This window comes from Podarcis muralis, chromosome 13, assembly GCF_964188315.1.
Source record: "Podarcis muralis chromosome 13, rPodMur119.hap1.1, whole genome shotgun sequence".
NCBI classification, from domain to species: domain Eukaryota; kingdom Metazoa; phylum Chordata; class Lepidosauria; order Squamata; family Lacertidae; genus Podarcis; species Podarcis muralis.
Window position 1 is genome coordinate 54572676 of NC_135667.1, and position 20661 is coordinate 54593336.

The 20661-nt window shown below is 43.0% G+C and overlaps 1 protein-coding gene across 1 annotated transcript in view; it reads right to left on the reverse strand.

Moving 5' to 3' along the window:
• Positions 1 to 4800: 4800 nt before the first annotated feature.
• AHRR (aryl hydrocarbon receptor repressor) overlaps positions 4801 to 20661 on the reverse strand; it is a 50602-nt gene continuing 34741 nt past the window's right edge. Inside the window, exons 4-11 of the mRNA XM_028703845.2 lie at positions 20176 to 20276; positions 15935 to 16024; positions 15317 to 15446; positions 14702 to 14835; positions 12706 to 12905; positions 11996 to 12057; positions 10074 to 10215; positions 4801 to 6889 (exon numbers count right to left, since the gene is read on the reverse strand). Of these exons, the coding sequence (XP_028559678.2) occupies positions 5815 to 6889; positions 10074 to 10215; positions 11996 to 12057; positions 12706 to 12905; positions 14702 to 14835; positions 15317 to 15446; positions 15935 to 16024; positions 20176 to 20276 (1934 nt within the window). The 3' untranslated portion in view covers positions 4801 to 5814. The remainder of the gene's footprint in view (positions 6890 to 10073; positions 10216 to 11995; positions 12058 to 12705; positions 12906 to 14701; positions 14836 to 15316; positions 15447 to 15934; positions 16025 to 20175; positions 20277 to 20661) is intronic.

The following is a 20661-nucleotide window of genomic DNA, read 5'->3' on the forward strand; positions in this document are numbered from 1 at the left end:
AGAATTATTATTGTTGTTGTTGTTTGTTGTTGTTATTATTATTATTACCTGTTACAGGTACATGTGGCTTGGCTCCCTGGTTTGACTTGTCCACAGATGTTGTCAGCTTGGCAGGTTCTCAGCTGTGGTCCAGATTATATTTTCTGTTGTGAATATCTGGTTGCTTACAAGGTTGAACCACATGGCCTTTCCAGGACTCTATTTTCTTAACTCTAAGGCTGCGTACACATCAAACCTTGAGCTCATGGGGTAATTCCATTCAAATGTCAACCTACATTTCCTAAATATGTTGCAGACCGTTTTAAAGAGAATTTCCCAGGGTTTCAGGATCTTGCCTCTGTGTGGGATGGGTTTTAACAGGAAGGAGAGTATATGGTAATTGAAATTTATCCCTCCATATACCCACAAATGTGAGATGAATAGTTTAAAAATTATCTGTTTGACAGCAAAACTAAAAATTTAGGAGCAGCTGCCAGGACCATATAACACCAGTCCTAAAGGATCTATGATGGCTCCCAGTACGTTTGCGAGCTCCATTAAAAGTGTGGGTGCTGTATACCTGAAGAAGGGTTGTCACCTGGTCCTTAAAAAACAGAGTTTTAAAATCCCATCCTTGACAGCAAACTTAAAAGGATAGGAATCAGGCTGCAAAACCTTGTATTGAGCAAGTCCAGCTATGAAGATAGCTTCCTTCCCTCCCTTTGCCCCACTTAAGAAAAATTGAGGCATCAACCTGGGAACTTTAAAAATAAGCTTTACTTACTTTATAATCATGCATCAGTTCATAACAATAGTAGCATTAAAAACTGTGCAGGAAAAATACTGTTAAACATTTGCAGGAGACCTACCCCCTGAACCCTTGAAATAGATAAACAGTAGAATTTTGATTAATTGGGATTTCAGTGAAAGTACAGGCTGCACAACTGTGCCAGACAAGGAATTCCTGGGCTGACTTTTGCAAACCAGGCTGGGGGCTCTAGCAAAGAGCAAATCTGTTAACACACCTGAGATTGCTGGGCACACGACCCAAGGGGAAGTGGGGATGAGCCCCAAAGGTATGGTGGGTACACAGCCTTGTCAGCATCGCCCTTGAGCCAGTGCCACCAACTGGACTCATCCACTTCAGCCCCGACTGGGATAGGCGAGCTGGGTAGCACTTCCAGAGACCACCTTCTACACAGGAACAGGTCAAAGTGCTGTGGACTCACAGCTTAGAGTTGTGAGAACCGGATTCACTCCAACAAGAAGACAGTCGTCGCACAGCAGAGTATAGCAGAGTATAGAAGAGCATAAATGACTCGGAGAGCAGCTCTGTAGAATATCTTCTTTATTCTATCTACAACTACAGTGGTACCTCGCAAGACGAATGCCTCGCAAGACAAAAAACTCGCTAGACGAAAGGTTTTTCCGTTTGCGAGTTGCCTCGCAAGACGAATTTCCCTATGGGCTTGCTTCGCAAGACGAAAACGTCTCGCGACTTTGTTTCCTTTGTCTAAATAATAATTCGCAAGACGAAAAATTCGCTAGACGACAAAACTTGCGGAACGAATTAATTTCGTCTTGCGGGGCACCACTGTATATACACTTCTTTATTCTATCTACAACTACACAACTATATACAGAGCTAAATGAGGTCTATACGAAAATGCTGAACTGCACTGAGTGTCTGCAGCTGCTCTTAGCAGCAACCTTATCTACACACACGATCTCTCTCTAACACTCAGTCTCTCTCTCTCTCCCCCCGACACTTTGATGTGTGGCTGGAGCGGAATAAGTAGAGAGCAGAAACCGCCCCCTCCTTTCTGGAGAATCAGCAGAGACCATCAGCAGATTCTTGGATATGGGAGGGGTGAAATCTCCTCAAGCCTATGGTTTTTAAGGTCTCTAGCGGGCTTTAGCTTGCACGAGGCAGAAACATAGTGAGATTTATTTTGTATTATTTGTTTACAGCATCACTGTGTGTGACCCTTTACAAAGAGGTTCCTCAGACTCGCTTAATTTGACGCAAGGAGGCAACAGCGAAAGGCTGAGGGTCCAGGGTGGTCCTGGAGTCCTGCGGAAAGACATAAGCCAGGATCCGTCAGTTTAGACTTCTGGGTTCCCTGGCATTTCCCATATGGAACCTCTGTGACAATAGGGGGCCTCTGTTTTCATTTTCCTTTCTGTCTCCCCGGTCCTAAGACAGGCAGGGCACAGAGGCTGCTGTGGTGCTGTGAAGAAGGGGAGGCCACCATGTATAAAAATGGCATTTTGGAAATTGTGGTATGTTAATTCCATGGGAAATCCATTCCCCACATGTGCCAGGAGGTTGTGGCGCCAACCTGAGCAAACAGGGCTGGGGGGGGGGTAGACGCTAAAGCCACCATATAAATAGAACAGGTAAGAGGAAGGGAAATTTTGCATGGAGCGGAGAGAACACCTTACAAGTTGAGTATACATGTTTATGCTGTAGAGGCATTTCTGAAAAAAGGCTTACACTAATAAGACTGATTTGAGAACCGCCACTCAGGACCACGAAATCGCTTCTCCATGCAGGCATGGCTCCTTCCCAGCCTTGCTTGGCGCAGAAGCAGCAGCCAAAGTTTCCTCCCATTAAAAGCACCTCCTGAGTTATTCTGGAGACAAGGGAGATTTTGGCCGCTGTTTCTGTGCCAGGCCGGCTGAGACGGAGCCCAGACACCCGTATGGAGGCCAAGTGGTGAGAGCTTATAAGATCAGGTAGGAGGAAATGCCCCTTCCCAGCTCCCCACCACAGACTGGGGCTAGCGTGGCTGGGAGCCAGGCGCCTGCTGATGTCTCTGTTTCCTTTGCAGGGAGGGAAAGACTCAGCCTGGCAGCAGCCGCATCCCGAGAGGGACTGGAGCCCAGACGAAGTCTTCTTGTCTCAGAGGTAATGGGACAGGGGGAAGGGGGGGGGTTGGCTTAGGAACACACCAGAAGGGCCTGCAGGATCAGGCCAAGGGCTCACCTGGTCCAGCCTCCTCTTCTCCCAGGGGCCACCCAGATATCAGTGGGGAAGCCGCAAGCAGGATTTGAGCCCAAGAGCTCTCTGCCCACCTGGGACTTCTTGCAACGGCTTTTCTGAAGCATGTTGTCTCCATCAGGACTAGCAGCCTTTGACTGCCTTCTCCTCCGTTCAGTCGTCTAATCCTCTTTTAAAGCCATGGAACACCTACTTCCGGTTTTGCAGCGTTCGGGTTCCAAGTTGTTCGTGAACTAAGCTGTTCGAAAACCGAGGTACCGCTGTAGAAGAATCTTCACACATTAGGCGATACTGAACAATATTACAAATTCCACACTTAAATATAGAATATTTATTAACAAATGCTGGATTTTACATTTCAGGCAGCAGCCGAGTATAAATGTAAGTAATATTATTTAAGATTGTAAGAGTAACAAACCTTTACGAAAAGGCTCTCAATAGTGCTACTGTTTTGTCAAGCAGGCAGGATGCTGTAATTTTGAGCATACTTTTTTCCTTTCCAGAGGAATATACCAAAATAATGAATTTATTCTACTTAGCCTCAGCTTGATATATTTTCAGGCTACTAGGACTGATATTATAGAATAAATTAGAAATATAGTGTCTTAAAATAGTAGTACAAAGTCTATTTTTGTTGCTTCCTCTTTTACCTTTGCTGATCAGTTCAATAGCTCAAATTAGACATTTGAGGTAATATATGTAAATCACATAATCTATTTTTACATGTGCAAACCAACATTTTAAAGGATAAAAACCAAGCATAGAAACTTTATTCGGAAACAGTTATTTTGCAAACTTTTTCTATTCATATTAATACTGTTTAATCACTTAAAAATGATGCTAAAGATATGAAGATCATAGAGCAACTGGATAATATATTTTATGAACAGTGAGCATGATTAAGCTAAAATATTAGTTGATCACTTTACATTGTGCATTATAAGTCTGTGCTCCTTCAAATAAACAGTTACTACTTATTTTCATTTGGTAGTGAAATTGTCTTCATAGTGAAAAATGGTCTATAATTTCTCCCCTATTAATACATTTCGGGAACATGAAAGTCATTATTCTCTTGATAGAGAATGTGAACATTTGATTATGATTCTCCCTAAGGAATAAGTCTCATTAGCTGGTATTCAACCAAGTTTTACTGAGAGTAGACTTGTTGAAATTAATGGACCTAACTTAATCATGTTCATTAATTATGATCGATCTACTCTCAGTAAAACTTAGTTGAACATCACGCATTGAACTCAATATTCTGAATAGCTATGGATCAGATTATGCTGTAAATTAGTAGCATATTTTTTTGTTCAGGAAGGCAACAGGACACATGAATGACTAGATTAAATATCCAGTGTTAGTATTTCGGTTTATAAAATAAAAAAAACAAAATCCTGATTACAGTGACTTAATTAAATTCAATGTACATCGCCCATTAGAAGCTTTAAAAGGTAAAGGTAAAGGTACCCCTGCCCGTACGGGCCAGTCTTGACAGACTCTAGGGTTGCGCGCCCATCTCACTCTATAGGCCGGGGGCCAGCGCTGTCCGGAGACACTTCCGGGTCACATGGCCAGCGTGACATCACTGCTCTGGCGAGCCAGAGCCGCACACGGAAACGCTGTTTACCTTCCCGCAAGTAAGCGGTCCCTATTTATCTACTTGCACCCGGGGGTGCTTTCGAACTGCTAGGTTGGCAGGCGCTGGGACCGAGCAACGGGAGCGCACCCCGCTGCGGGGATTCGAACCGCCGACCTTTCGATCGGCAAGCCCTAGGCGCTGAGGCTTTTACCCACAGCGCCACCCGCGTCCCTATTAGAAGCTTTGCAGAGATGCAATTGTATATTCCATATAAAATATGACTGGAAAGCAAAGCATTACATTACAAATGCAAGCAAGGAGATATTCAAGTTAAATCATGTTTTACAGTTCTGTATTATCGTTCACGCCCCACCCCCAGAGCCCAACTTTGTCTGCTGGTTGCATACTCCAACAAACTGAAGCAGCGCTAACAGTTGGACTTAACACCTGCCCTCATGATTCATCGAATCACCAGGCACTTCCAACTGGAAGGAAATAAACTGGGGTTTCCTGAGCAGCATGAGTAGAAACAGTGCTAATCACCATTGATGCCACTGCAATATGTTGATCTGTAGGATCAGGGGTTCCAGACACAAATTACAATTTATTAAGAGGCAACAATAATAGCCAAACATTCTCAGCAGCCATAAAAGCAGATTAGAGATCTTCTTATGCCCCATCTCCAGTTACTTTATGTCCATAGAGACTCCGTTTCTTCTGATACTCACCTTCTCTCTTTTTTAACTTTTCCTGCTTGGAGCCTAAAAGACTGGAAATGGAGAAGTATGCCTTTTGCATCCCTGTTGTTCATATGGGACTAATTTTTTAATTTTTGAATAGCACAAGAGAGATGCTCGAACTACCTGGGAGCTAAAGAACTACCGGCAGAGAGAAATTAACTGCTATGTTGTTTTATGCAAACAGTTTCTTTTTCTTAAAACAGACATTTAAATTGGCCTTCAATTTCAGTAGGGAATTGCCTGCAGTAATATTGTACAGTGCTTTTATGAATATTAAGGCCACTTCTCTGTCATGTTTTGTGGATGTTCGGTACTATATATATGGGTACCTATCACACACTATCCTTAAGTTAAGGAGGGCTAACCATGGCTAGGACACTGTGTTGCCCCAAAACAATGTCAAATAGAGCCTTAAATCCCTGTAATGGGGAGTGCCCTATTAATGAGAAACTTCCTCTTCTGTCCCATCTCTGCACTAACAAGGCAGTTGTGAACATTTGGAAGCACACCTATACCATTTGTTGTGAAAATGCACATCCCATTATTTTATGAGGTTGAGAGCCGGCTAATGTGCTTTCAGGAAAAGTAGTTTGTACTCTGCCAGACATGCGAGAAGACTCTAAGGGCTCGTGTTTGACTGTCTGAATAAAGCTGGGGTTTTTAAATTCGCACTGCATCTTCAGAACTTGCCTATTCAGCCCCTTCTCTTCTACTAAACTGGGATTATAAAATTCATTCCAGTAATGTGTGTCTTGTGCAGCCTCCATTGCTTCTGCGCAGACGGAGTTTTGGGAGCTCAGAGGAACTATCTCCTTGCTGTGCCCTCCTTTGCCAGGTCCACTTCTGCTGAGGCTGGGATGGTGCATCACAATGGGCTGCCAGTTATATGGCGGATAAACACACTGCTTTGGGGTTTGGCAAGGAGACAGGTGCTCACTGAGGTCCAGTTCTGTTTTGAGGTGAACCCTCGTAGGAAAACGGATCGCTTGCTTTTTCCTTGTGCTGTTTTCACCAATCCAGACCCGACTTGCTGAAACAGCATCTATATTTTCAGAATCTGAATCATATTCAGTTTTGATGTTATGAGCCAACCCCGTGTTGTACGGAGTTTCTGAGGATACTAATGGACATTGCAACTTCATGTATTCTCCAGAATAACTTTGTGTTGTGTACTGCTGCAAGCTTGGATGAGGCTGGCAATTTTCTGTGCCACCCCAGGGAGAAGGACAGGCTGATGATAAACTAAAGAGCCGTTGGTCTCTATTGTAGAAAGGTCTAGGAGTTTTGCTTGAACATGTAGTCTCATTACGCTGACTTCTAGAACAGTAATTTGATGGATTCACTGAAGTCGAAATGCCATTTCTGTTGTTACTGTATTGAGTACCGAATAGCGATGCAGTAGGACCGACAAGTTCTTGCTGAATAAAACATTCTTCGTCATCCGTACAAGGTTCAAACTTGACTTTTATGCTGTCCTGCTCTTTTTTCCTTGGGGCCCACTTGCTATACTTCATCTGTACAAGGTTTTCCCTGTTCCTTTTTGTGTTTGCGGTGCTGCTTGCTATCTTCTGATGACAGTCTTCCCTTTCAATAAAGGTAGAAAAAATATATTTTAAAAAACTTATAAAAGCTTTTCCCCCCAGCAACATGTGAAATATGGTGATGGAGAAGAGCAAGAATTCATTGGCATATCACTGCTACCAGCTGCCTGTTTTTCAATTTTGATTGAATGGTGCATTATTGTTTATTATATGCTATAAATTTACCAGTGTGTATGTTGCGCAGTATCCTCTCATTTATGTGTGTGGATAATTCCATTAAATATTAACTTACATTTTCCTGCAAGTTTCACAGTTGCAAAAGGTAGAAAAAAACGTAACTAACAGGTCTTTTAATTTCAATGCGTCTACTCTAAGTAGAACTTGACTGGGAAGTTTTGGGTTTTGTCCAACTATCAGTTAAAAGTGTTTAAATATACCTACATTTATTTTGAAGAAGCAAAAAGGTTTCAAAAAGTTTCTCCCTAATTTAAGAATTTCCGCTGGATCAGAAGTTTCTCTAATCCCTCATTCTGCTTCAGCGGCAGTCACACGACTCTTGAAGCTCATAGCCAAGGCATGAAGGTGAGGAACACCCCCTATTCATTTGGAGGTATACAACTTATTGGCATGGGGTTCTAGTTACAGAGATGGGGGCTTACAGCTACTGGCAGTCGTCTCCTCCATATGTTAAATCCTTATTCAAAGCGAATCAGCCTATCTTCTAGCAATGAAATCCCACAAGCTATAGGTTGCATGAAGACCTTCCCTTAATGTACTGTTTTATCACTGAGATTAACAATTTATTTCCATACCGTTACCCAGATGTCCAATTTGGCTCCTTACGTTTTGCTCTACAAGTGGCTGTGCAAAGCATGAGGCTTTGGCAAGCGAGACAGAGTGTGTGCAGCTGGCTGCCATTGATAGGAGGTAAACTTGCTCTCAGTGTCAGGGAGGAGCAACAGCTCTAGATGCCTGTTTATGCCTAATTCTCTGGCTAATCTATTTGTTAAGCACCAGAATGCACCTCCAATAGACTGATAATCAGCCCACTCCTGACAAGAATGAAAGCACCTCTCCAATAAGTCATTTTTGGAATGAGAGAATAGCAGATTAAATAACTCTACATAGCTCTTTGATGTTAATTTAATATCATTGTGTAAACTATTTCCCCCGACATTCTCTCTCTCTCCTTTTCCACTTTTCTTATCATGTTTTGCCTTTCACGCTACATAGATGTTTGTAGTTTTAAAATTTTAAAAATAAAGTTTTAAGAAATCATGCCTGTGTATGGTTTGGTGGTCAAATATATATAACATGCAATGTCTGATTGGCACCTTCCTGCCATTTCCAGCAATGGGTATTCAGGAGCACGTTTCTTCCTGAGACACCACCGTCCAACTAGATCTCATAAGCCTACACAGTAAACCCATAATTTATGTGGGGATTACGTTCCAGGGTGCCTAAAGTCAAAATCGTGTATAGTGAAAACACACTGGGTTGAATGGCAGGTGGGATTCCCCAAGTCCCCCCCCCCCCCCGAATGCCCACGGCCCTTTTAATTTTTTTCCCCAAGCCTGTAAAGCTGAATGCATAAGTTGTGGGCTTAAAGGTAAAGGGACCCCTGACCATTAGGTCCAGTCATGGCCAACTCTGGAGTTGCGGCGCTCATTATTGGCCAAGGGAGCCGGCGTAAAGCTTCCGGGTCATGTGGCCAGCATGACTAAGCCGCTTCTGGCGAACCAGAGCAGCGCACGGAAACGCCATTTACCTTCCCGCCAGAGCAGTACCTATTTATCTACTTGCACCTTGATGTGCTTTCGAACTGCTAGGTTGGCAGGAGCAGGGACCAAGCAACGGGAGCTCACCCCATCACGGGGATTCGAACCGCTGACCTTCTGATCGGCAAGCCTTAGGCTCTATGGTTTAACCCACAGCGCCACCCGCGTCCCCAGCTGTGGCCTTACAGTATGTAAAAAAAGGTTTTTTAAGCCTCATTGTGTATGACCAAAACCTCTGGTTGCCCCTGGTAACTAAACCCTTGATCCAGCAACAATATTTGTATGTAGCAAATGAGGTGAGCTAGCCTTGTTATGAGGGGAAACAGCTAACAAGCAGTTTGTATGAGTGCTCATGTATCTATCTATCTATCTATCTATCTATCTATCTATCTATCTATCTATCTATCTATCTATCTGGGTGTGAACTCCAGCATGGGAGAAAGGGAGTACATAGCTTCAAAAAAATATATCAAAAGTAATAACTGAATCAAAAACATTCACAAAATGGCTGGCTCCCCTGTCTTCTAGCACATGGAGGTGAGCACCTTTTAAACACGCTTCCAATTGTATGGAGTACCTGCACAGGTAAATGCTTTGCTCATGGCCACTGAGACGTCTGCCCACAAGCAGATCAGAAAGGATGTGATTACAAATATTGACATTACTGACCACTAGAGGGAGGCCTTGGTAGTGAGAATAAAATTCTAAACTGTGTTTAGAAACATGCCAACCCAAGCAATATTGGTCTGACTTCAACTCTCACCTCCATATGCCTGAATTGTTTAAAAATTAAAAGGCAGATCCAACAAAAATCAGCAATTGTTTAGGCAAGTAGAAGCCGTACCAGATGCTTTTGGTGAGGTGCTACAGGTTATCCTCGTAAGCAACAGTATTTTCAAATTAGTGTATAAAGTACAGCATGTCAGAGCTTATGGGAATTGCAGCTTCCATGAGCCACATGAGGAGGGGGTGTCACCTGGAAACCAGTCGGAGGTGATAGGGCACAGAAGATCTGTGATGGATGGGCACAGGGACCAGAAAGGAGCTAGGAGGCAACAGGAGTGGATAGCATTGTGGTCTAAAGAACTCCCTTGAAACAGAGTCCCATGCTGCAGTAGCACAGGGGTCCATGCCCAGACTCACTGTCCAACCAGCATGCCAGCTCCCATTATCCACTCAGTGGCTGCAGAAATCTGGCCAGATGGGCGGGGTATAAATAATAAATTATTATTATTAAATTATTATTATCTGACTCCAGAAACATCCATGCTCATGAGCAACTGCTACTTGGGTGCCCTTAATTCCATTCATTTCTTTGGCCGTGAGTCCTTAGCTGAATGTTGCACTTTCTACACCGGTCAGATCGAGAAAAAAGCAATCTTTCCTCTTAGCTTACTTCTCACACAATATATTTATATTTTGAAATGCTTATGTTTTAAGCATACTTACTTGGGAGCTTGCTGTAGAGCAATGGCGTATTCTGAAGAACCATTTCGGTATTGAACTTGAGTACTGGCCTGTATCCAAACCCAATGGTCTTCATTTGCTTGCAGTCTCTTCAGAGAAATGCCATTTTCTCTATTATTCTTTCCTATAAAATTTGAGGGACAAAGTTTTTGGTGGAAAATATTTTAAGTATGCTACTTTATAAATGCTTTAGCATCTGATAAGTACACAATCTATCTATTCAATGAAGCACTGAACACTCATTCAGGATAGAGAAAACATAAGTCTGTCATTGCCTAATACAGTGGTACCTCAGGTTACATACGCTTCAGGTTACATACGCTTCAGGTTACATACGCTTCAGGTTAGACTCCACTAACCCAGAAATAGTGCTTCAGGTTAAGAACTTTGCTTCAGGATGAGAACAGAAATGGTGCTCCGGCAGCACGGCGGCAGCGGTAGGCCCCATTAGCTGAAGTGGTGCTTCAGGTTAAGAACAGACCTCCGGAATGAATTAAGTACTTAACCCGAGGTACCACTGTACGGGAGAACCATTGCATGAAAGCACACTGCTTCGATTTAAACCCTTTTCAACTGCACTGTTTCGGCACTACATATGCTTGTTCAGCCAGCCGGAATAACTAGATAGCAACACCTAAATGTGTGAAATCTGTACACAAACCTCTAGCTAGCTAGTGCAAAGGCAGGCAGTTATTTTTGGGGTAAGTTACTGTTATATCACTTATAACTTATAACTTATAGGGACGCGGGTGGCGCTGTGGGTAAAAGCCTCAGCGCCTAGGGCTTGCCGATCGAAAGGTCGGCGGTTCGAATCCCCGCAGCGGGGTGCGCTCCCGTTGTTCGGTCCCAGCGCCTGCCAACCTAGCAGTTCGAAAGCACCCCCGGGTGCAAGTAGATAAATAGGGACCGCTTACTGGTGGGAAGGTAAACGGCGTTTCCGTGTGCGGCTCTGGCTCGCCAGATGCAGCTTGTCACGCTGGCCACGTGACCCGGAAGTGTCTCCGGACAGCGCTGGCCCTCGGCCTCTTGAGTGAGATGGGCGCACAACCCCAGAGTCTGTCAAGACTGGCCCGTACGGGCAGGGGTACCTTTACCTTTACCTTTACTGTTATATCTCTGGGACATTTTAATTTAAAATGGCAAAAAACCCCACAACCAGTAAAGCCCAAACACTGCAGACCAGTCAATAAAGCAAAAAAACTTGAAGGAAAAAGCCTGGCAGGCTGACAAAGCATAATCTGCGACTAGAGATGGGGAGGAAACTTGGTCACCCCCAACCTCTTCCTCCAGTGAACTGCTAAATGCAGCCCTCCAGTTCTTGAGGGGGTGGAACCCATAACACCATTTGTGTGAAATCTCATGGGTTTCCGCTTGCATTAGATGGATTAAAAAGGTAAAAGGACCCCTGACCATTAGGTCCAGTCGTGACCGACTCTGGGGTTGCGGTGCTCATCTCGCTTTATTGGCCAAGGGAGCCAGCGTACAGCTTCCAGGTCATGTGGCCAGCATGACTAAGCCGCTTCTGGTGAACCAGAGCAGCACACAGAAACGTTGTTTACCTTCCTGCCAGAGTGGTATCTATTTATCTACTTGCTCACCTTGTTGCGGGGATTCGAACCACCAACCTTCTGTTCGGCAAGCCCTAGGCTGTGTGGTTTAGACCACAGCGCTACCCGTGTCCCCATTAGATGGATTAGTAAACAGCTAAAGAATGGCAAATGTTTCAAGAGGACAGCTGCTGCAATCCATTTATGTATCAGCAACCTCAGCCACAATAGCAATTGCAAAAAAAATGGGGAAGTTTTACCTTGAGAGGAAAGAAAAATTCAAGCAAACACCACATAAAGTTATTACATGGATAAATGCAGAATAATGATTTTAAAAACCACTGGTGAAAATGATACCTTCTTGGAAAGCATTCCTTCTATGAAGATCAGTCATATACTGTTCAGAAATAGCCTTTGAGCTGAAAAGATTAAATAAAACCAAAACGTTTTTATAAATTACACTATGGGTATGCACGCATGCCACTGTCATAATAAATGCCACAAAAAAGCACTTCAAAGCAACTTCTGAATTCCATATTGAAAGAGTTTGCACATCAATACATCCATTATCTTACTTGGGTTCGTAGCAGAAGTCATATGACTGGATTAATCATTCTTAGAATGCTACAGAATAGGTTTCAAGTACTGTAGTGCCATTATATGTTTGGGCATGTCCCTTTATCCCATTACAGGACAAAAAGTATTGATGGAATGCAAGATGCTACTCGTTTGACAGGTATTGTATTGACGTTATTTCCTGGCAGGTTGTCAGTGCAGCATTTGCCAGATCATGAGTGATTTGAGTGGTAGTATTCAGCATAGACAGAGGAGAAAATTCAATATATCTGAAACAATGTGTGCATACACAGGACTGTAGCTTTACAGTGCTTTGCCCATTTTTAGCCTTGGCGTCACCAACTGTTACCTGCCTTCCTCTTTGCCCCCACCACGCTGTGGAGTGGATCTACCCCCTGCTCTGAGCTTCTATTGCTCAGGCACTTTGAGAACTTAGGGTCTGGGGTTATGACAAATACTAATAGGAAGTCTCAAGGTGCATTTGTACTTGCTTTGCATCTGTTGCGGCTCCTTGATCAGATCTGCATTTTGATTTCACAAAAAGGCTTTTTAGCTTCATGTCAGCCACAGAAGGAAGCAGAAGTGGCACCACTATGCAGAATAAGGACAGCTGAGGGTGTAATATTGCTCCTGAGGGTGACTTCTTTTTCTGCCCAAAGAGAAATTTCAGTTTGCCTTGAAAGTGCATCGCCTGGAAAACAGGAAAAACACAGGAGAAAGTTGGCAAGCATTGTTCCACAAAAAAACCATTTGAAATGTGTAAACCACATCAAATTGTAATGTTCTGACTCTGCTTGCTTGGTTCCTATCATTGGGGAGAGTCATACGTTGCCATAGTCACTTGGATGTAGCTAGAATCCTTACCACTACCTTGAGAAGATCCACATGGATAACACAGTGGAGACAACTGTGATGTGGCAAGGAATCATATCACGATCTAGTGAGGTGTATCAGATGGAGTGTAAGACTTTGGGATGAGTTGGGCTTCAATAACTGTTTAGCTGTGAAGTCGCTAGGTTTCTCTGGGTTGGTCTTCCTCTCATTTGCCCAGCTCACAAGGAAGGAAGTAACTCTACAATTCTATGAGTTGAGATGTGAAAAACTCCACTTATTCTATCCTGAGACACATGAAAGTGCGAGAGCGGAAATGTGCTTTAAAAAGTAAGAAATCTGACCCACCTGGCTTCTCCTTAAGAGTCATTCTGAGATCCAGCTGTGCAGAAACAGCTGCCACCACTTTGGTTCTCAGAAAAATTGCATCCAAAAACCTGCAGAAGCGCCATGGCTCCCTGGCAGAGGATGTGAGTTGCAATCAAATGTTTCTGAGCTCAATCCCTGGCGTCACCAGCTAATGCTAGGAGACCCTTGTCTGAAACCCTGCACAGAAACTGCCCCCCACTGTGGTCAGTAGAAGGCAGCTTCCTGTGTGGAACCAGAAAAGCCATTTTTGTGCAAGAGAACCTCATGCACACCATCAGCTGTGAATGGTTGTATCCAGTGATCCTGTTCCACTGATGGAAGACTTCCAGCAGCAGAAAGGGGAGGGAAGCAATCTTTAACTCTCCCATTTCTCGCCTGTCATATAGTTCCCTCCTGAGGTGTAGGCATTGTAGTTGCGATATTGCACCCCTTTACTGCAATGCTGCAGCAGCAATACTTTAGGAAAATAATTGAAACTTACATGGGGGTTATGTTCCAGGCCCCCGTGGGCATAAGCGAAAATTGCGTAAAGTGGGGAGCACCGCCTAAACATCCCACCTGCCGCTCTCTCCAATCCAGATCAAAAATTATGTATCCCAAAATACAGTGGTGCCCCGCAAGACGAATGCCTCGCAAGACGAAAAACTTGCTAGATGAAAGGGTTTTTCGTTTTTTGAGTCGTTCCGCAAGACGAATTTCCCTATGGACTTGCTTCGCAAGACGAAACGTCTTGCGAGTTCTTGCGAGTTTGTTTCCTTTTTCTTAAAGCCGCTAAGCCGTTAATAGCCGCTAAGCCGTTAATAGCCGCTAAGCAGCTAATAGCCACTAATAGCCATGCTTCGCAAGACGAAAAAACCACAAGACGAAGAGACTCGCGGAACGGATTAATTTCGTCTTGCGAGGCACCACTGTATCCACAACTAGGATTGAAGCTCTGGAGCTGGCAGGAGGCTGGAGGATGCTCAGGAAAGTTGTTAGTCAAGGAGGCTGAACAGTGTAAAGAAAGCCCTGCTGCGCCTCCAGTCGCTTCAGGGCTTCATCCACCCTCACTCCCATCCTCTTTAGGCTCCAGGGAGGGTCTGCATGCGAGCCATGAGGACATTTCCAGGTATGAATTGGATTATTTACTTATTTCCTGGCACTGCATGTAAACGAAGTTGCGCACGAGTAGAACATGCATAAAGGGGGGGGGGGATGCCTTTATAAAAAATGCTCTGTTTCAAGATTTCTACATTTGACACATGTCATTGTTTTGAAATGAACTAATAACACGTATGATTTACTTACACGGAAGCCAGAAGTACTGTCTAAAAGACAGCGAATTCGACAAGTGAAGCACCGAGTTAAAAAGGATGAAAAGTCTGATGGCGTACTGTTACCCTCCTGTGCTTTAAACATTTCATTAAGGATGAATTCTTCTCCTAAAAATTGTGAAACGAAAGTTACAGTTCCAACAATGACAACAGATAAAACAGGCACGCATCCGAGGAAGGGTGCGTCCGGGAGAGTGAGTGAGGGAGAAAGATAGAGAACTCACAACCACACCACAATCATTTAAAAGAACTTTGGGAACTAGTTTACCCCTCTTAGAACTACAATTCCCAGTACCCTTAAACTACAGTTCCCAGGATTCTTGGGGGCGGGGCTGCCTGTATTTTTACTGAAAGGTGGGAATCAGAGACTGAGATGGCAGGGAAGAGTAGCAGTGCATAGAGCAGAGGACGGGGGGTGGAGCAAAGCAAAATGGAAGCAGAGAGAGGGCAAAGCGTGACCAATGGCAAGTGGGTGGGTAAATGAGATAAGGAACGATCTCCCCACCTCTGCCCCATTTCTCCCTCTTTCCCTCCACACCATTATCTTGCAGGTATCTACTTGTATTGACAGACTGTTAACCAAACATACCTGTCTCCGTTGGCATATGTTGTCCAGAAATGAGTTGTGGCGGATTCATGGCCCAGTGTAGTTGTTTGCAGAAATCCTGCCGGTCATCCACATGAACGTAATCATATATATTTTGATGCATTACATCAGTCTAAAATAGTAATATTTGATTACATTCATACTGTCTTTGGCATCTGATCACTCGCATTTTTAAAAATACAGCACAAATAAGTTTTGGGGTTTGTTTCTTTTTGGAAAGCTAATACCTTTTCTCATAGGAAAGAATCAGTCCCTCCATTTCACTCCAACCTACGGCATTTAAATTGCTATTATGGCCTGGAACAAGGGGCAACGAGGGGAGGTTTTGAGCCCAAAGGACAACAATTTGTGTGTAAGTGAGCCCAACACTGTGGGCAACTGAATGCTATTTGGGTGGACATACTATAATCAGAGTTCCTTTAACACACAATACCATTTTGAGACTGTATACGGATTCTTCTTGGTGTATGTTTATAAAGGGATATGAAGTACTGGTGTGATTTTTAGAGTTTTTGACCCAAAAAATGGAGCAAAATGGAAGACTGAATACAAATACAGCAAAATATGTAAGACTCCACATATTTAATTTAATCCCCTTACCTGGTGAAATCCTAGATAATCCACAATTGTTGGTGATGCATAGAATATCATTCCATCAGCACTCACCACCAGAACAAAACCACTCAGTGACTATGGAAGAAGAAAAGCAAAGGAAGAAATGATGAAACAAAATGGCCAGAAATATATTTTACTTATTCATTACAGGTGTCATGTTTTTTCTTAACCTGCCAAATAGTGAATATACACACATGGTAAATAATAAGGATTTTTTTGGGGTGGTTGGGTAATATTATTACCAGTGCTTTTTTACAGGGGAAAGCATACCCCTAAACATTTTGTAAATCTTTGTACTTTTGTCCATTTACTGTATTTATTTTTCCCAATTTGAACTATAAAATGGTGATTTTCTTCAGTCAAAATGAGAGTACCCCTAAACATTTTTTTAAAGAAAAAGAAAACACTGATTATTACTATCATCATCATCATCATCATCATCATCATCACAGCCTTCCCCTCAAAGGAGACAAGGGTGATGAAATGTGATCTTTACAGAGAAGATGTCTTCATGCAGTTTTTAATATGTAACGCTGTATTGTTTTTAACACTTGATTGGAAGCCGCCCAGAGTGGCTGGGGAAACTCAGCCAGATGGGCGGGATATAAATAAATTATTATTATTATTATTATTATTATTATTATTATTATTATTATTATTAAAATATATATCTCTAAATTACCTTAGTTCAGCAGGATGCTCTAACTATGGGCTTTCCTTGAAAAATCTAGTTATAAATCACTGTGTGGTATGGTACAACAAACTGTATGATCCAGACCCTCTGGACTGGGAGCATTTCAGTTGTGATAGGAATCTTATGGTCTTAGATATATGGTAATGTTCATAACTGCACATACATAGATCAACACAGGAAGACCAACCTGGAACCATTTTGATTCCTAAACTGACCAAATCCTTTCTCTGCAAGGTTAAACTGGAAAAGCCTCCCCATTGTCTCTTTCCTCACAAATCCTGTCTCAAGGATATGTCTGTTTGAATAAGGTGTGAGCCTGTGACCTGGCCCAGGAAATAAGTATTTTACCACTACAAAAGAATGGCCAGGCTCCCCAGGCAATCCAATCAAGTAACTTGCCAGACAGGAGATAAACTGTGACAGGAGAAAAACAACATTTAAATTTCTGTGATGTAGGTGGGATGTATCTGGGGGGTGGTCTTAGGTTACACCCCTTCTGTGATGTATGTGTAATCTTTCTGGGGGTGGTCTTGATCTAGAGAATGGGAATTTCAAAAGTCTTTATAAGGTCTTGCACACCATCTTTCGGGGTCCTCCTCCTCTCCTGCGTGTGAGGGAGTACCCTGTTGCAACAGATCAATAAAGATCAAGCTTACTAGCTGCTTTGCTTCTCAATATTCTCTGGTTGGCCTCTGTTATTTTCTCCTACCAATAGGGAACCTATGTAAGGACTCTATATGGGCTCTTGGATACCCCATAAGGGAAAAGTGAACTTGATAATGCTTGTGCCTCCATATTTCATCAGGCTTTTGAGATCCTGGATGACATTTGCTAATCAATGGCATACAATATTCTATGGCAAGAGCCAAGAAGGTGCCAGAGCCACAAAGAAGCTTCTTGTTCTGCTCTGAGCTGCTTCCCTCTTGATCCTTGTTTTCCAGAGTCTGCAATGTTTACCCTGCAGAGACGCCCCTGCCTTCAAGCTCCACAAAGACTATTCCTTTTGCATTCAACTTGTACTGTCTTTCTCCTGTAACCTCTTTTAGGAAATATTATGTGCAGTGGTTCCTTGGGATTTTCTTCCAGAATGCAGATCAACACTAAGGGCTCACCCACACTTCCATTTTCCCCACTGGGAAAACCCACTGTTTACCAGTTTTTCTCCAGACTGACATTTGCTGCAATTTAGTGCAAAAAAAATATGGGGATCTGTGCCTAGAAAGAACATGGCATGTGGAAAACCAGTCAGACGCATGTTTCCTAGGCATGGGTCAAGTGTGAACCAGCCCTATGCATGCAAGCTCCCTGGAACTGGTATTTTAGGATCTTACAGTGGTGCCTCGCAAGACGAAATTAATCCGTTCCGCGAGTCTCTTCGTCTTGCGGTTTTTTCGTCTTGCGAAGCACGGCTATTAGCAGCTAAGCGGCTTAGCGGCTATTAACGGCTTAGCGGCTTTAAGAAAAAGGAAACAAACTCGCAAGAACTCGCAAGACGTTTCGTCTTGCGGAACAACTAAAAAAACGGTAAACCCTTTCGTCTAGCGAGTTTTTCGTCTTGCGAGGCATTCGTCTTGCGGGGCACCACTGTTTGTTGCTCTGTAACTTGCCCCATACCTTGAATGGTCTGAAAAAATAAGAGGTAATACAGCCAAACTCTGATATAGTCAACTCTAGCCCTTTCCAGTTCCCAGATTGGGACCTGATAATCCGGCTGCTAACTTGTAAGGGGGAAAACAAATACTGTATGATCAAAACTCTTATCAATGTGCTATGAATCCTATATTTGTTTTGTTAATAAAACAGCCTAGCTGGCTTCTAAAATGTTTTTAGAATCCTTTTTAAAAAATGATGTTTATAGTACCAAGGAGACTTACAAATAAACAATGCTACTCTTTAGTCTATGAGAATAAATGACAGCATGTTGTATATCCATATGGATTCAATTACTGTACAGGCAAAATTTCTATTCTAGGATAAGCACTTGAAACAAATACGCACTGTAAACATTTGTTGATGATAAAATAGAATGGGATTTTTTTAAGTCTCAAATTTTGCAGAAGGAACAGAATCATTTTCTCTCCCCCCCCCCCCCGAGAAAAAAAGTACACGGCTCGAAAATGTACTCTGTTTTCTTTGCTCAATGTGTAGATCTAATTACATGGTCACAAAGTGCTACTTAACGATTAGTCCATCACCGTTCACAGTAAGTTTAATGTTCAAAGTATTTGTCAGATTAAAGTTATCATTTTCTTGCAAGAAGCGTGTTTTAGAAACATTAATGCAGACAAATATTGTGAGGTAGCCCTAACCTCTCTTGGCAACAGCTTTTATAATAAAGAGTGTATTTTCTTCCAGTGCTTTATCTGAAAGTCTGCCAAGAAGTACTTCAAAGACGTCTTGGTCAAGGTCACAGTTAGTAAAAGGTTGTTGTTGTTTTTTTAAGCGAACTCCATAGCCACATTTATTTCTCTTACTATTGTTACTTGAAATAAATAAGAGTGGACTGTATTGCAATCTCCAGCAAGGAAGTTGCTATAGCTACCAAAGCATAAACCATTAAAGCCTTGAAACATGCCTTGCTTTGACATATTTTCAAGTCACGCAACATGGTACTACATTTTTAGACCCTGAACTTTTAGTTTATCTGGAACAGCTTCATTTATGAGCACATTGCCCTTTTTCTGCCCATTAGGGTGGGCCTATTTTCCAAATGGCTATTTTCAGAATTTGGAAACAGAACACACATCCCTGTTATTTCTTTCACAAGGATGTGGGCTTGTAAACATAGAGATGGGAAAGGCAGACAGGCTAGAGAAATGGCCTTCCATTTGTACTAGGGCACACAGCTCTGTGTGTGTTGGATCCATTTTACAGTGAGGAGACAAGGGACTGAGCTCCTGTACAAGAGGTCAGTCAACAGGTATGGCAAGTAAAGTGACTCAGGGGAGCTGAAAGATGCATGTTGTTTCAGCAGCTACAGCACCTCTTCTGAAGGCTTATATAGTGTGGTCTCACAGACCTTTCCCAGGACCAGCTGCAAGTATTTCATTTTGCCCTTGAGGAGTCCTTTACTCCCAATGACCGACTTGGTCATGAGTCGCTCTGTTCCCTTTCGGGCTTATGGTTCTTCACTAAGGGCTTGTTAATGGTTCTCTTTTGCACCACTCTTTCCAGGCAGAGAGTAACCTGTACTTGTGCACTGACCATTCACCCTGGCAGTCAGCTCCACCAGATGGCAGCCCCAGCTGAAGATTTGTCTGAGGGACACAGAAATTTACTTTTGAATGAAAGCCACAAAAACTGCAACATGCCAGTCACTCACCTGTTTTCCTGTGATGGGTAGGAATCTACTACAAACAGAAAGCTACATGCATCTTAGAAAAGCTGGATTTGTTTTTTTCTTTCAGGCCATCACTAACGTAAGTAAATGTTGGCGATCGGGTTGGTAAAAATGTATGAGAGGTTGGAGCTTTAGCAGTCTTATTTGCCGCTCTGTGTTTCAGAAGTTCAAGAAACGCTGTCTATCACTCACCTCCAGTAAGAATCCACCTTCTGGTATGGCAGGCTCCTTGAGCATGCCAACTTCCTTTATTTCATGACCTGCGTGCTTTTTCAAACACTTCTCCTGAACAGCTGTTGGAAAGGATGAATCGGTACATATTTAACATAAGTGGCAATGTTTAAAACAACAACAGCAACCAGATTTTTATTGTAAGAAACTAATAACTAATAGTAATAACTAAAACTAATAATTAGTAACAAACTAATCCAAATTATCAGGGACGCGGGTGGCGCTGTGGGTTAAACCACAGAGCCTAGGACTTGCCGATCAGAAGGTCGGCGGTTCAAATCCCCACGACGGGGTGAGCTCCCGTTGCTCGGTCCCTGCTCCTGCCAACCTAGCAGTTTGAAAGCACGTCAAAGTGCAAGTAGATAAATAGGTACAGCTCCAGCGGGATGGTAAACGCCGTTTCTGTGCGCTGCTCTGGTTCTACCTTTACCTTTAATCCAAATTATC